At 46.6% G+C, this 16,271-nt stretch overlaps 1 protein-coding gene across 2 annotated transcripts; it reads left to right on the top strand.

Annotated features, from left to right (window-relative positions):
• The first annotated feature begins 1,930 nt into the window (after nt 1-1,930).
• Nucleotides 1,931-16,082, top strand: proser1 (proline and serine rich 1). 2 transcript variants are annotated; one of them, XM_063202830.1, is made up of 12 exons: nt 1,931-2,486; nt 2,572-2,637; nt 2,717-2,785; nt 3,259-3,353; nt 4,458-4,551; nt 5,315-5,425; nt 5,876-6,019; nt 6,564-6,642; nt 8,210-8,299; nt 12,020-13,583; nt 14,340-14,481; nt 15,943-16,082. In XM_063202830.1, the coding sequence occupies exons 1-12, from the start codon at nt 2,442-2,444 to the stop codon at nt 16,063-16,065; spliced, it is 2,622 nt and encodes an 873-aa protein (XP_063058900.1). In that variant the 5' UTR covers nt 1,931-2,441; the 3' UTR covers nt 16,066-16,082. The 2 variants fall into 2 exon arrangements, with proteins under 2 accessions (XP_063058900.1, XP_063058901.1); XM_063202831.1 differs by lacking the exon at nt 8,210-8,299.
• The last annotated feature ends 189 nt before the right edge of the window (nt 16,083-16,271 follow it).

The following is a 16,271-nucleotide window of genomic DNA, read 5'->3' as shown; positions in this document are numbered from 1 at the left end:
TGTCAGCAGTGCAACTCAATTTTTGAAATACTGCCGTGTTTTGTCCTTGAGGGCGTACAGGAACAACACCAGAGAGCCATAACGTGGCTTTCTACAGACTAAGAATAACCCACTACTGGTTAAAAACAGAGCCAGAACAGAGGAAAAGGATGTAGGCCTAGAGAACAAAAGAGAATGTGTGTGTCACTTTTAATTCAAGAGCTGGAACTGTAGGAGCACTGGTTCTCAAACTGTGGGCCGGGCCGCACTGGTGGGTCCTGAATGTGTGTGTGTGTGTGTGTGTGTGTGTGTGTGTGTGTGTGTGTGTGTGTGTGTGTGTGTGTGTGTGTGTGTGTGTGTGTGTGTGTGTGTGTGTGTGTGTGTGTGTGTGTGTGTGTGTGTGTGTGTGTGTGTGTGTGTGTGTGTGTGTGTGTGTGCACATGTGGCGGTTGACTATTTATTTGAGTTGTATTGCTTGTCGGGTCAGAGGTAGGCCCCAAACATTTGTCCAAAAAAGTGGGTCCCAAGTTGGAAAGGTTTTGGAACCCCTGCTGTAGTGTTTCCTAATGAAACCCATGCTCATTGGTTTCCAATAGCTGAGTGACACCTACTGGCAAATGTTTAGGCCTACCTGTGAGTTGACATAGGCTACAGAGTGCTGTATTTACATACACAGCAAATACGGCACGCAGTAAACACAAAGAAATTGAATGTGTTTACTGTGGATGTAGTTACAATACTAGTAGTATGATATAACAGAATAACAGCCATGTCATATCAAGTGTTGTAACAGTAGGCTATAGGCCTACAACTCTGATCACGCCCATCTAGGTAGGCCTATTATAGCCTCATCCGACAGGCCTGCAGTCAAAGCTGTAGATATTCTCAGGGTCAGTCATATTTTCCATTCCTATTTTCATTATTGTCAATGCCTGCTGCTACCCCCCAGTCCTCCATTGATGGTCCCTTCGATAGAACAGCCAACAATTTATTTTCTTTTTATTAAGACATGATTGTCTGGCTAGCCTACAGGGGATTTATTATCGCAGCCTATCCTAATGACATACTCCCAGTACGCTGGCAGTAAGGCCTAATTAAGCAGGTGAGAGAGAGCTGTCTCCCCTCATCCGTGCATAAAGGACAGCGCCTCAGTGGACTTGACTGACTTGACTTTTACTGGCAGCCTGACAGTGCGGCAAAACTTATCGATTTGATATGATCATGTGACATTGTATGGGTCACATGTCGTAATGTAACAAAATAAAAGCATTGAAATGTGGCGTGTGCTGTTCTGCACTGAATCAATGCATGAAGCCTTCATACATAGCCTAGTTTTCATCAGCCCATAATATCGTATACCGACACCCATTATTCCACACGATAGTGTTTTTCCTATATCTTCTGACTACTCGTGTGGGGTAAACACATATTTTGACAACATTTCCGGAATACACCGGGAGCATACCGCACGAGCGTTCCTCTGAAGTGTGTTTAGGATTAATTTCCTCGTTCCACCTTAAATTTATTGCAGACAGTCGACACAGTTCTCTCTTGGCAGAATCTGGTTCATGGTGGACAGACTACACACACGCACAGCCTGTATCACATCCCATTGTCACATTTTTAATGAAATAATTTGGCACATCCTTTAGGACTGTGGGTTGTTTTATTAGAATATGTTTGGAAAGTACACATCATAGCACATCACATCTGCGTCTGTGGCTCCAAAATATTAGTCACCTTAATGCAGATAAATTTAATATCAATTTACAACGAAGGTTTTTAATGACACTAGGGAAATAATTATCACATAGCCTACTTAAAATGCTACCAAATCTGATTGCGCACTGCTCGGCTGAGTTCGCTGTGTAACATCTAACTTTTAAGGTGGAATTTGAAAGGAAGCCTTGAATCGGGTGCTCACTGTAGCCTCATTACCGAGGCTCGAACCAATGAATCTAGCCAGCTAGCTAACAATAGAAGTCATGCCAGTAAGAAGTCTATAAACTGCGAAGAAAGGAAACATACCTTTTCCATTCTAAAGTGTCGGAGACTTTACAGCAGGAGCAAGTTTACTGGATGTGTTGGACCTTAGCTCGGAGTCCTGGTTGATTTCTATTTTAAAGGGACAATTAACGGGGGTCTTGTTAGCTCGAAAGCCAGGACTGGCTAGCTGTCGGTTCACTCATGCAAGAACCAATAAGGAATCGTACAACCAAATATCGGTTGTTTTGAACTATTGAATACGAAGGTGGATAAAACTGTTTCTTGAAAGCACTGTTAGAACCAACAGTGGCTCATACGATATGACTGTAGGCCTACTGTCAATTGTCTACATCAGCAAATGTTACTGCTGATACCAGTTTCAAGTTGCTTGGTAGCTAGCTGGCTACCAGTCTGTATGTATTAAGTTGGGATTCTGCAACATATTTTGTTAATATATGCAATATTGAACATCAAACATGGATAAAAAGTCATTCGACATAGTATTGGATGAAATTCGAAAGGTAAGGACTCCACTTAACTTGCATCCAGTTGCAATAACAACAATGGCTGCGTACTAGCTAATAATAATAAACATGTCATTTTCAGTGTGTTTTGACAGATCAACGAGTAAAAGCGATAGAACAGGTGCACGGTTACTTCTCCAGTGAACAGGTAAGGGTTTAACGTCACTTGTATAAAGTGCCTTTTCACAGGGCAAGATGGGTGTGAAATCTCACACTTGTGTTCGCAGGTGATTGATATCCTGAAGTATTTCTCATGGGCCGAACCACAGATCAAAGCGGTGAAGGCTTTACAGCACGTAAGTAATTGACCTAATCATGAGTCATTTACTTTGTAGGCCACTTGAGTGTGAAATTGTGTGTGTTTTTTTTAACAAGCCATAGGACAAAATAACATGCTTCACGTCTACGTGGCCTGTGTCTGGCAAGGCCTTCATTATTGATTACAGGGACAGGCCTGACGTTTTTGTTCAGTGCAGTGGTACATTCTGCTCTCGAGTTAGGGTTCCAGTATTTTCATATGGGGTTGGCAAACTATGATAAGTAGGCCTACTTCACAAAGTTTAGTGTCATAGTCCTGTGTACAGTGGCTGCGGGTGTATGCTCTGTCGCTTGTTGTCTGGCTGTGTACTTCACATTTCTAGTTTTTGTGGCTCTGTTACTAGGCCCAACATCATTAATATATGTATAATGTGAATATAGGATGTGTGCACTTTGAAGCAAGGTTTAAAATGTGTGCGTGTGTCTGTGTCTGTGTTTACCCAATTTGCAGAAAATGGTAGCAGTCCCTACTACGAAAGTGGCCAACATACTCAACTGCTTTACATTCACCAAGGATAAACTAGTAGTTTTGGAACTCCTAGCATTGTAAGTATGACCTTTTGAAGAATGCCACTGGTTCATACTGCGCAACAATGTATCAAAAATACGGTTGAAGTTAATACATTAATGGGCAGTAGTTGGTGAGATGGTTACTGTTACCCCTTCTGGAGTATTAGGCCACCAACAAGGGTTCTCCAGACATCTCTCTCCTGTGCAAGTCCCCCCAGTTGTTGTCGCGGGTTCTTTCGAATATCCCATCTCCTATCCTCCCCAAGTGCTTGTGGCCTTGTGATTATTTCACAAGACATCACTGACAACAGAAGTTCCATTCAGTATTTTAACAAAGTGCAATTGAAAGGGGAAACGTCCCCCAAAAGTTGTTGTCGCTTGGTTGACCGCAAGGAAACTTAATTGTTTTCTGAACGGAGACGGGGCGTCCCATCAAGCGCGGGGCCACAAACACAGGTCGAGGACGGGAGTCATGATAGTAGTAGTAGGAGCGCTTTATTGAAAAGAACCCCAGATGTAGCCTGGCCTTTTGTAGCCTGCTTGTAGACCCTGACGCCAGGAGTGCGTTACAATATGCGACCTTGCCTCCTCCACTTGTGCTTGTGGCCTCACCCCGCCTCCTGGCCCATCCTCCGTGGAGAAAACGATTAAGTTTCCCAGCTGTCAGCCTATCCACAACAACTTTTGAGGGACTGTTTTTCATTCACCATCCCAATTGCAAATGAGAAAAAGACTTTACAATTGAGCTTTTGCAAGATGTTGAAATATAATGCTGTTGTCACTGTCAGTGATGTCATCATGACATATTACTTCCTGGTACGAGGAAACAAGCACAAGTGGAGGAGGCAAGGTCGCATATTGTAATACACTCTAGGTGTTTCTTGGATGGCCTTGCCTCCTCTTGGCTTGAGAAATCCACATGAGGGCTTGCCTAGTAGTGTTGGAGGATGGCTCTCACAAGCTAGTAGCTATTAAACATTAGTTTGAACTCATTCAGAGTTGGCAAATTTAAGAGGAGAACATCAGCTTTCATGCACAGTTTTTTTTTTTACATATCTTTTGAACAAGTTGGCTTAAAAAGGTACTTGTAAACCAGATGAAAAAGTAAAACGAGTAACACTGATCTTGCTTGCCTCTTAGAAACATAAGTGATGCTCAGAACTATCGGCCAGTGGAGGACTTGTTTCGCACTCACCTGTCGGAGAAGAAGCGTGCTCGGAGAATCCTGGAGCAGGTAAAAGCATTAAGTAGCTGTGGTGGCCATCTTGAAAATGGCCGCCATGTTGAATTTTTGTGTGCCCAGGACCTTTTTCCAAAACAGTGGCCCTCAGAGAGTATTACTGCTAAATTCCATGCTGTGATGCCAAAGTGAACAGTTCTCCTAAATTATGCCATCGATTGATCTGCTCTACTATGTGCTGTGCTGCTTGTCTCATCATTTATGTTCAGTAGTCTACCCTCCAAAGTGCCTCTCTTGTGTCATGCTCGCCTGGTGTCATTTCCCTGTCAGGCAGGAGATATGAGCAGCATAATAGTACTAGAGTGCGTGTGCGTGTGGGTCGAAGACGTCTTTGTCATTCAGTGTTACGGACACCTTCCGCTGACTGTAACTGCAAAGGAACATGATTTTTAAATTGGTTCAAGTGAATGGATGACGGTCGAGGCTTTCATGAATTCCCTGTAACAATAAATGAATAAAAAGAGTCGTGTTTTTTACAGTTACAGTCAGCAGAAGGCATCCGTTACACTGAATGACAATGCCATTTTGCATGTCTTTGACCCGTGTGCGTGTGCGTGTGCGTGTCTTGACAAGTGTGCAAGGTGGGGGAAGCAGCCATAGTATAGTCAACGGTGGTTTGAAAAAGTAATAATATCTCTTGAGGGTTTTTTTTACATTTTGCGATTTCAATACTTTTGCAAGTACAGTAACTGTATTGTGTGTGTGTGTGTGTGTGTGTGTGTGTGTGTGTGTGTGTGTGTGTGTGTGTGTCTGGCAGGTGTGTAAGGTGGGATGCAAGGCTCCAGTGGCCATGATCTCGTCGTGTGGGGTGATCCCAGGAAACCCCTACCCCAAGGGCCGCCCCAGCCAGGTCACCGGCAGCTTCCCGGTACGTACTACAATACATATTACACGTTTACTGTTTTCATACATTATACAGTGTCTATAAGTCTAGACACCCCTGTTCAAAGGTCAGGTTTTTGGAGGGCTGTCCACTGGAGATGCGCTCACAATCTGTCAGATTTGGAGTACTTTTGCAAAGTGAATGGACAAATATTGCCACGTTAGTTTAAGGGTGTGCATATTATGGCAACCATGCTATTTTTTCTATTGTTTCCCTTAAAAGCCTTGAGTTTATTTTTCGATTGCATTGTACATGATAATAGTTAAGATGAACTTTATTTGTCTTGGTTTTCTTAAGTTCATCTATTTTGTTTTGTGATACTTTACCCTCCACTGCTGCGGCCCTCTTGTACCCCCCAGGGGTTCCTGGCACACTTTGAAAACCACTGTGTTAGAGTGTATTTTCAGAGACGTTTGTGTTTGTGTGTTTTTATAGAAAGCACCGTTGCCTATGCCGACCAATAACAACCCTGCTACTGCCACCCCCGCTGCCACCCCCAATGCCGCCAAGAAGGAGACGGAGGAGAGCAGCAATGAGCCTAAAGGCATTGCTGCCAGGATACTTGGGCCTTTTAAACCGGTACTGAACTATCCTGTATTCATCTGCACTATTCATATTGAATGTATATTGAACTACGGTATTACTAAATGTGAAGAGCTCTTTTCCAAAATTATATCTATTAGTGCTTTTATTGTGTTTCTCAGTTAATCTCAACAGAACGGCATTATTTTTCGTAGGATGTGGTTGGAACAGTAACATTACAATATGATAACATTAACCCATATCTAATTGCCCTGGTGCTACCTTGGAATTGTAATCAAAATGTATTTACCACTTCTGGTTATAGATTATACTACTGTTATTTTATGTTGCAATATGGCTGAAGTTTACGTTAAAGGTAACAATGGTGACATTAGCTTTGGCTGACGGTGAGAGCTGGAAGTATCTACATGTCTTCTCCTCTTTACGCCCCAGTTAAAAATGACGAACGTTGTTCCCCTGAATCAAGCTGTGCATGCACTCAAAAAGTCCCCACCTACTGCACTCAATATGTTGTGACATTCTAATCATATTAATGCATTTCTGTTGTTTATTTCTTCATCCTTCTTGCTCCATAATCTAGTCTCCGTCTTCATACAACCCCCACCGGCCTGTGCCCTATCCGATACCCCCCTGCAGAGTCCATGCTACTATCGCTCCCAGTAAGTAATACACGCACGCACGCACACACACACACACACACACACACACACACACACACACACACACACACATACTGTTTTCAGGCTGACCAGAACAGAGCCAGTGTCCGTTCCCGCACCAGTTACTCTTGGAACTAGGGATGCAAATTATCGATCAATTCATTAGTCATTAGTTGATGGCCTTATCGATCGAAAAAAAACAACTCAAATCTAAAAAAAAATAATTCAAAATTGTGATAAAATACCTCATTTAAATTAATTCTATTTCAACTATTTAATCCAAAGGTGATTTAAATATTCCCACTATTCACACCCCTCTTCACATGCCCATTTCACCTCGGTCTCTTGTCAGTTGAATTGTCGATTAATTGCGATTAATGTTTTTTAATCGATTAACGCATTGGTCGATTAAAGTCGATTAATCGATTAATCGCTTGCATCCCTACTACTTACCTGCGAACCGCTCGCGTTCATACCGGGCTCTGAACTTTTCAGCAAGTTACTTGTGTGTTAACTGGATGAACCGTCTGACGTCTATGTTCGTTGTCACGGTTGGTGGAGAGAAAAAAAACAAGTATTTTGGCCCTACCATGGCCCTAACGGTAGAGCGCTGGGCTTTCAAGCCGGCGACCCCGGTTCGATTCCGGCCCGGGTCATTTGCCTAGCCTTCCCCGTCTCTCTCTCCCCAAAACGTTTCCCATTTCTCTCGACTATCCTGTCACTAATAATGTCTAAACGACCAAAAAAAAAATAGAATCTATTTTTCAGATCGCATCGCAAACTCAATTTCTAGTTCTCAAACGCTCAGACTTGCGTGATGTGATTGCCGTGAACACGCCAGCCGATTTCAGATTAGGTGCAAGAACGGGCACCACCGGCACGGTTCTCAGTCGGCCTGAACGCGACCTGGTCCAGGGCTAGAATGTGACTGGTCAGTAATCAGCAGCTGTTCGGGCTGGAGTTGTTGTTGGGAACTGGAGTGGTGTTGTTGGAGTGTTAAAGGGACACTGTGTGAGATTTTTAGTTGTTTATTTCCAGAATTCATGCTGCCCATTCACTAATGTTACCTTTTTCATGAATACTTACCACCACCATCAAATTCTAAGTATTCATTATGACTGGAAAAAAATCCAAAAATAGCCATTTTTAGCTGCAAAAATGACTCTACTTGGACCATACTAGAAAATATGTGTTTGTTACTCAGTAAACATTCATGTAAAGATCAAATTTGGCAATAGGGAGCCTAGTTTCAATGAGCAGCATAGTTGCAGTACCTTTTTTGACCATTTCCTGCACAGTGTCCCTTTAATGTATGTTAATGTGTTAACTGACCGTATGTGCATGTGCATGTGTGGTAACTTCAAAATTGTGTGTGTTGTGTTGATTTACAGTAGATGTCTGTAATAGTGTATGTTTGTGGTGAAGATTCTTTGTGACTATCGTACATCATTGTTTCGGTGCTGTGCATGCGAGAGTGTTCCGTGTTTCTAGCAGTGTGTGTGTGTGTGTGTGTGTGTGGCTGGCTGGTGCTGATGTGTTTAAGTGTGTGTCTAAACACCCTGCCCAGGTGCGTACAACAATGCACGGCCTGGTTCAAAGGGTGGGGTCATCACTTCAAGAGTACTCTCTTCACCCTATAGTGCCACACCCTCCTCAGGTAGGACACCCCACCCCACACCCCTCCCATCCGCCCTGCCTCCTGCCTCCTGCCTCCTGCCTCCTGCTACGCCTACTCTGCTATGTCTCCCCCTTCTCATGGCTGACCAACACACCTCATCTACACTGAAGGAAGAGGCAGCTTCCCTCCCTGCTGCTCTATGCTGACCACCTGCTGCCACGCTTCCTCTACTGCTCTTCATTTCCCCTCCTCCCCCTGCTGGCTGGCTGGCTGCATTACACCTCTTAGCAGTTGGAGAAGTGTTTTTACACTGCGTGCATCATATAAGCTGTAGACGTAGTCGTGGATGTAGTCGTACAGGGCAGGGGGCATTGAGCCCTAGGGGGGTCCGGGATTTGAGAAGGATAACGCCTGAGATTCTTAAAGTATATAGAGATATGCCAATGTAATAGGTTGCTATAGGCACCTAACATGACCAGGTTCCGGTCTGCCTAAAGGGGCGTGTCATAATACTCTTACAATGAATAGAACAGCCCTTAGGTCGGCCTAAAGGGGGATCCCCGCCCCCCTCCCCCTTGCAGTTGTAGAACCCGGAAACAATGAGCCAATGGAATCTCTCTCTCTCTACTCTCTCTGATATAGCTGAGAGGGGACAGTGCTTAGTTGCCATTGGGCAGCAAAGCAAAATATTGACCATAATGACCAATGTCATCACAGCAGAGCATGGATTACCAATGGAGGGGCTCTGACAAAATAGAACTCTGCCACAATTAGCAGCAGACATTGGAGGACATTGATTTGCGCCAGCATGCAGGGTTGCATTGAAAACGAACTTTGCAATCAACCGTACTTGGCAGAGCAGTGCCCTGCACTTTATCGGAAAACAAATGTGCGGAGGAGGCCCTTACAATGAGGTCCAGGGGGGGTTTATTCTCAAATAAGTTCAGAACCACCACTGCCGTAAATGCTTGTGCCACAACTGGCTTCTAAGCATGTGCACATGAACAAAGCCTGCAGTCCTGGCCAGTGTTATATCACTACTCGTCCATCCTGCTTACGAGGGTCAATCTTTCTCCTCTCCTCTTCCCTTTCCTCTTCCTGTTGCTCTTTCAATCTTGTACACCACCACCAGCAGCAGCAGCACTTTTCAGATGCCCTAGACCAGTGGTTTTCAAAGTGGGGGCTAGGGACCCCTGGGGGGCTGCAAGAAGGTGCTAGGGGGCTGCGACAGGTTGACAAGAAAAACACAATAAGTAATGATTTGAAGAATAACTCGGTACACCAAAATAAACCAAAAGCCAAATAATAGTCCCTTTAGTTAAGAACTGTTTTCTTATAATCTGCATTTCCACTTCTTTCGTTATTATTGTATGCATCTCTGTGGGGCACTGACTCACAGACCTAGACTACGGTTGTGGAAGGGGGTGCACAGAAAAAAATGGTGTGACCCGGCCAATGTAAGGGGGGTCTTGTCATGGTGAAGTTTGGGAACCCTTGCCCTAAACACCTCTGCATCTAGTGCACGCACAAGCCTGGAGGCTGGCCAAGTCTCCACTCTGCTCTCGTTTATTGTAAGTGTCTTAATCAGACACTTCTGGGGTAAATCAATAAAAAAGGAGATTGCCTGATGAAGGTCTAGTACCGAAACGTCGTTTATTAAAGAAAGAACAGCGAAATGGTCAGTGTGCGGGAGTTTCTTTAAGTTGTTGCTGAGTGACCCATGGTGCCATCTCCGACGCACCTGCCAGCTGAGGTGTGCGAAAAAAGTCCAAGTTTAACACAGACAACTGACGAAGACTTTTTGTCAGGTTGAAGTGTGCCGATTTGTGGGGATATTTGCTCTTTTCATTTCTCTTTGAATTCCACTGACCCACATGCTCCTTTGTGTTGTGCACCGTGTAATGAGTCCAGTCAAAGGCATACTACATGATGTGCACTGGATTAGTTGGTGCACAGGTTGTGGCTGTGGCTGTGGTTGTGGTTGTGTGTGTGTGTGTGTGTGTGTGTGTGTGTGTGTGTGTGTGTGTGTGTGTGTGTGTGTGTGTGTGTGTGTGTGTGTGTGTGTGTGTGTGTGTGTGTGTGTGTGTGTGTGTGTGTGTGTGTGTGTGTGTGTCTTCATCTTCATCAATGGTTTACACACTTTCTAAGTCCCCTAAACGTTGCTATTTGAATGTCAGGGCTACCTAAGAAGTCTTAAACTACTTTGACATTGTTAAATAGTTAAATGGCCCTGAATGGCAGCTGCTAAGCTAGACCATGAACTTGACATCCTCAGCCCCACACATGATTCTCAGGCACTGTCATTGGGTAAACTAGATGTGACATAGGACACTAAGTCCAACTCCTGGATGAGATATATATACCCGATTATTTCTTTATTGAGCTCTATGCATTACCCTCTCATGCTCGCCCATCCCTCTGCTCCGTCTACACCTGATTAGTCAGCAGCAGCTCGATTGCTTGCGCATTGAAACTCTAATCTGGGTGTCTCATATACTATACTGGTGTTTTTGATTGTCTTGATTGACAGCTTGTTGGTTAAAACAGAAATTAGTCCTAATAGTACAGTGTTATATACTAGTAGTATTTCACGACCTGGCCATCTAAAAGTCGCCACCAAAAAAAAGGTCAGACATGTATGTTAATTTTTATTACGGTGCTCATTTGGTGTTGCATTGTTTCAGTAAACCTCTGCAGTGTCTGGATTACACAGTGTTCACACTCTAGCATCAATACATGATCTTGGTGAAAACTTAATGCAACAGTGGAAGGAAATATATCCATACATTGAAGTTTAAGAAGCAATACAGCATCAAATGTGCTGCGTAATCAAAGCTAAATGTGGTCCCAATAACATATTGGTGTGTGTAACCTTTTTTTGTGGTGACTTTTTCTGGCTATGCTGTGTATAACAAATGTATCGTTTATTTGTGCTGACTAACTAATTAAAGGATAAGTCTGGTATTTGGACATGAAGCCCCTTTTCTTCAAATACAATGGAGTGGTCCTTACCATTTTTTTATGCTTGACGCTGTCTACATTATTTGGGTGATTTGGATTTAACTCAGTGTGATTTTTATGTGCAGGCTATTGCATGGGACATGATGTGCAGACCAGGCTTGTACGAAATTCCGAATTGAATGAATTTGAATTCAAATTAATGGCATAATACGAACACTAGGTGGTGTCATTACCTTGAATTTCTTTGAATTTAAGCGGCACCACCCATTGAGAGTCCATAGAACACCACCACCTAGTGTTCATATTATGGCATTACTTTGAATTCAAATTCATTCAATTCGGAATTTCGTACAAGCCTGGTGCAGACACACATGACTTGCCATTCCGAAGCAGGCTGAGACGAATCCAAAATTAGCTGAATAACAGGGACCACATCAAATATTTCATGTAACCCAGAAAAGGCACTTTATGTGTGCCATACCACACTTACCCTGGGTTATACAGTATGTTTATTTGGCTTCAGCACGTTTTCTATGAGTACGTGGCATGGCTCTTCTGGGGAGTATTGCAATAACGTGATAAACCTGGCTAAGTGAATCTGCTTGAAGTGGAAAATCCGCTAATAGATGTCCCACAGATGTCATTTAGTTAAGAAAATGAGGACTCCTGGCTCCTGTATTAGATGATTTACCACTACCTCAAGGTAAACTTGACCTGAATTACTACTTAGTCCGGTGCTTGGAATACTCCCCAGATCTAATTTGCTTGTTGTGTTTCTTTGTTTGTTTGTTTTTTCAGGCTACTCGCGAGCCTCCAGTCAGCAGTCCTCCAGCGTGACCACCACCACCACTGCCTCTCCTCACACCCCCACCCCCACCTCCTCGACCCCAGCCGCTGCCGCCTCCTCCTCCTCCTCTACAACCCCTGCTCCCACCACTCCCATCACCCCCATCTTCCCTGGCATGGTCCCCTCCCAGCACCGCGTCGCCCAGTCCCCCACCCCGGCCCCTGCGCCCTCCCCTTCCTCCGTCATCAAGGGTCCGCCCATGTCCCCTCACCTGCCCTCCACCCCCGGCGCTGGCTCTCACCCCCCGGCCTCGCCTTTCTCCGGCGCTCCCCCCGGCGGCATGGTGGTCAACAACAAGTCCCACACCCCCACCCCGAGCGGAACCCCGGGCCCTCCCGGAAGCTTCTCACCGTCTCCGTTCCAGGGTCGGACGTCCCGCGCGGGGACCCCGCTGGCCGGACCCCCACCCACCACCCCGACCCTGACGCCCAGGGGGGGCGCTGGCTCCAACCCCTCTGCGGACCCCTCTGCCATGATGGGCGGTGGCGGTGGGAAGTCCTACCCCTCTCCTGTGGACGCCGGCATGATGGGCCCCTCTTACCCAGGCGGCGGCGGCCAGCCTGGAGCTAACCACTCTGTCATCCGTAGCTACACCCCCACAGGCCTCCCTGACCGCTCCACGCCCCTCCACATGCCTCACGGAGGCCCTGGCAGCGCCCCGCCCACCCACAGCCCAAAACCCTCCTCGCAGCAGCAGGCCGCGGCGGCGGCGGCGCTGGGTCCCGGTGCCATGGCGGCGTTCTTCGGCAGCGGCGATCAGCAGCACCCGTCCGCTCTGCCCCACCAGCGTGGCAGCAGTGGCGGCAGCAGCCCCATCCCCTCCGCCTTCAAGGGTCCCTCGTCCCGCTCGGGCACCCCTTCCCTCAGCTCGCTGGCCATGCCCATGTCCAACTCTGCCGCCCTGGCGCGCTCCCTGGGCCTCCCGGGGCACCACCCTGTTGCCACCAGCTCTCCGCAGTCCTCCGTGCCCAGCTCTGCCATGGTGCCAGGCCTGTCCGCCATGCACTCCGCCCTGGCGGCCAGCCAGCAGGCAGCCGGCGCCAGTCCCGTCCCCCAGCCATCGCACCACTTCCCCGGGCTGCCTTCCTACCCGTCCGGCCTGTCCTCCTCTTCTCCTTTCCCGGCCGTGCCCTCCTCCATCCCCTCCTCCGCGGGGCACCCTATGCCCTCTTCCTCTGTCTACTCAGGCCTTCCCCCTTCGGCCGCTCAGGCTGCGGCTGCTGCTGCGGCCGCCGGCTCGCCGTTCGGCCTGGGCCTCACCACGGCCCCCTCCATCTTCTCCGGGCTGCCGCCGGGCCACAGCCCCCAGGCCTTCTCTGGGTTCGGGGCCTCGGGCCCCCAGGGGGTGGGAAGCCCCGTGCTGTCGTCGCTCATGGGGTCGTCCGTGGCGACGGTGGCTCCGCTCCAGGCCGCGGCGGTGGCGGCGGCGGGGGTGCCCAGTACGTCGCCCGTGCTGCCGGGCTTCGCCTCCGCGTTCAGCTCCAACTACAACCCTGCACTGGTGGGGCAGCCCGGGTGAGTAAGAGTAACCGCAGAAATACACCTACCGCGACAAGAGCGAGGCGAGCGACGGAAGTAATTGACTTTGTATTGAGTCGCGCGACAAAAGCGATTCTGGAGACTAGAGCGATTTGCATGACGTGGTCTATTCGCGCGGTAAGACGGCACGTTTTAAGGTGCACTGGTGTGTTAGGACGGTGGCCAGAGTAGGCATTGCAACTATGCTGCTCATTGAAACTGTGCTGCCTTTTGCCAAAGTTGACCTTTTCATGAATATTTACTAAGTAATATACAGTACTAATATTTACTAGTATGACCAAATTACAGTAAGATTTGCAACTAAAATGTCTTTCTTTCTAATTCAAAATGGTGAACATGGCGGAGATCCACCTTTTCACGTATGAAAGTTTAGGCACACAGCAAGTATATCGCCAGTAGGGCTGTAACGATATTGTATCGAACCAAGAAATCGCGATACACAGAGTTACGATACTGTATCGTGATACAAGGAGGCAGTATTGTGATACCCCCTTTCAAAGTTTTATTGAAAGTTTAAAAAAATATTAGAAGCCTCTTGTAACCTATTCTACCAATAAACTATCACAGTTTTGTATTAATAATTTTTTTTTACAATGTTGACTATGTGAAATCGTGTGGTGTATCGAACCGTAGGTCATAAATCGTGATACGAACCGAATCGTGAGTTGAGTGTATCGTTACAGCCCTAATCGCCAGCCTAAGTGACATGCGATGTGTGTTATTTTCCTGCAGCCTGACTAGTGGCCTCCAGGCCCCTGGGGGGGGCTCTTTCCCAGGCCTGCTGTCCTTTCCTGGCATGGGCGGCTTCTCCCCGAGCCCCTCGCAAGCCGCCCTCGCCGGACTGCACAACCCCATGCAGTCCGCACTCCTACAGGTGGGCTAACACACACACACAAGCGCACACACACACACACACACACACACAGACAGACACACACAGACACACACACAGGTAACTTATCACATACCTGTTATCTTCACAATGCTGTCCCCACTCGCACACTGCGAGATCTCACACACCTTTCTTCTTTTACACTGCTGTGGTTTCAAGTGTGACTGAATTCATTGCTTGCTGCATCTAAAAGTAGCTAAATATAGTGCAATAGAGAATGTGATATATGAGCTGTTTGCTGCTCTTGCTCTGGTTTCCCTTAGGGCACTGTTGATTTCTTTTTGACACCCCGACATGAGAGTAATAAAATATAATGCATTTTACAACACAATCAACTAGATTGCAGTCATTCTGCCGTATTTTCTGGAGTTAGAAACTGGAATGTGAAAACTTGCCCTACCCCTCAATGGTGTACTGTAGTAGAACCTTTTAAAAACTTCTTGGATCTACATTGTGATGTAGACACAGCTGGTTTCTCATTAGAATGTGACGGAACTCATAGCTTGTTGCACTAGCCAAGTGTAGTGTACACTGTAGTACTATAGTCCAACATCGTCTAGTAGAATAAGATAAATCAAGCCTGTACTTTTCTGGGACACATATGACGTCAGGCGTGTGCCCTTTTAGGAGACCTTAGGTCAGGAGACTTTAGGTTGAGAATAAAATAGAGTTCCCTTAGGGCTGTAGATGGCGGTAACGCAAATCTTGTGCAAGCTGCCACCAAACGCCACAGAAAGAGAAAAATAAGGAAGGGACAACGCCCCCTTAGGAGACCACACTTGCACACACTCCGTCCTTTGCATTGGGTAGGCGGGGTGTGATGTATCTTACTCAAGATCATGGTTTCCCAGGTGCTTGCACCCCTGGTGGTGCGCGGCCTGCCACAAGGGGGTGCGCGAGCTGAATAGATCAATGGCTGATATGTGTGTTTTTATATACAGCATTCATGAACATTACATAGTTTTTAATTGTTTGGTGAATTGTATGCTGGAAGGATCCATCTGAAGTGTAATTTATAACTCCTAGACTTGTCATGCAACAAGTTCCATTGTAATGATGGCAGAAAAAAAGTCAGGTCTATTGGAAATGAGGATTGCCCAAAATGTGTGGCTGTGCAACATTTGCTTACGGGCTGCGCCAACCACATTGAAATGTAAAAGGGGGTGCACGGGGGGGGGGGGAGTTTGAGAAACCCTGCTCTAGATGTTTGATATAATGTCTGTTTGCCACTCTAGATGTTTGATATAATGTCTGTTTGCCACTCTAGATGTTTGATATAATGTCTGTTTGCCACTCTAGATGTTTGATATAATGTCTGTTTGCCACTCTAGATGTTTGATATAATGTCTGTTTGCCACTCTAGATGTTTGATATAATGTCTGTTTGCCACTCTAGATGTTTGATATAATGTCTGTTTGCCACTCTAATTCCTGTGTCCCCCAGGCCCACTCTGCGTCCCCTCTGGAGAGCTACCCTCCGCAACCCAACGGCTTTGGCAACTACCCCCCCGCCCCCGGCACACCCTTCCCTCTGCAGCCGGGCCTACACCCCCAGCTGTGGCAGTGAGGCCCCCACTCACCCACACACACCCACACACACGCACACACACACAACTCTCGATTAACCTAGCCACTCACACACACACACACACACACACACACAACTCTCGATTAACCTAGACACACACACACACACCTCCTAAGGCTCTCACTCATTCTTACTCCACTCCTGATAACCTAGCCACACACACATCTCCAGATGCCTACCTCTGG

This window comes from Engraulis encrasicolus, chromosome 7 (genome assembly GCF_034702125.1).
Source record: "Engraulis encrasicolus isolate BLACKSEA-1 chromosome 7, IST_EnEncr_1.0, whole genome shotgun sequence".
NCBI classification, from domain to species: domain Eukaryota; kingdom Metazoa; phylum Chordata; class Actinopteri; order Clupeiformes; family Engraulidae; genus Engraulis; species Engraulis encrasicolus.
Note: the sequence above shows the minus strand (reverse complement) of the source record. Positions and strands in the feature narration are given on the sequence as shown.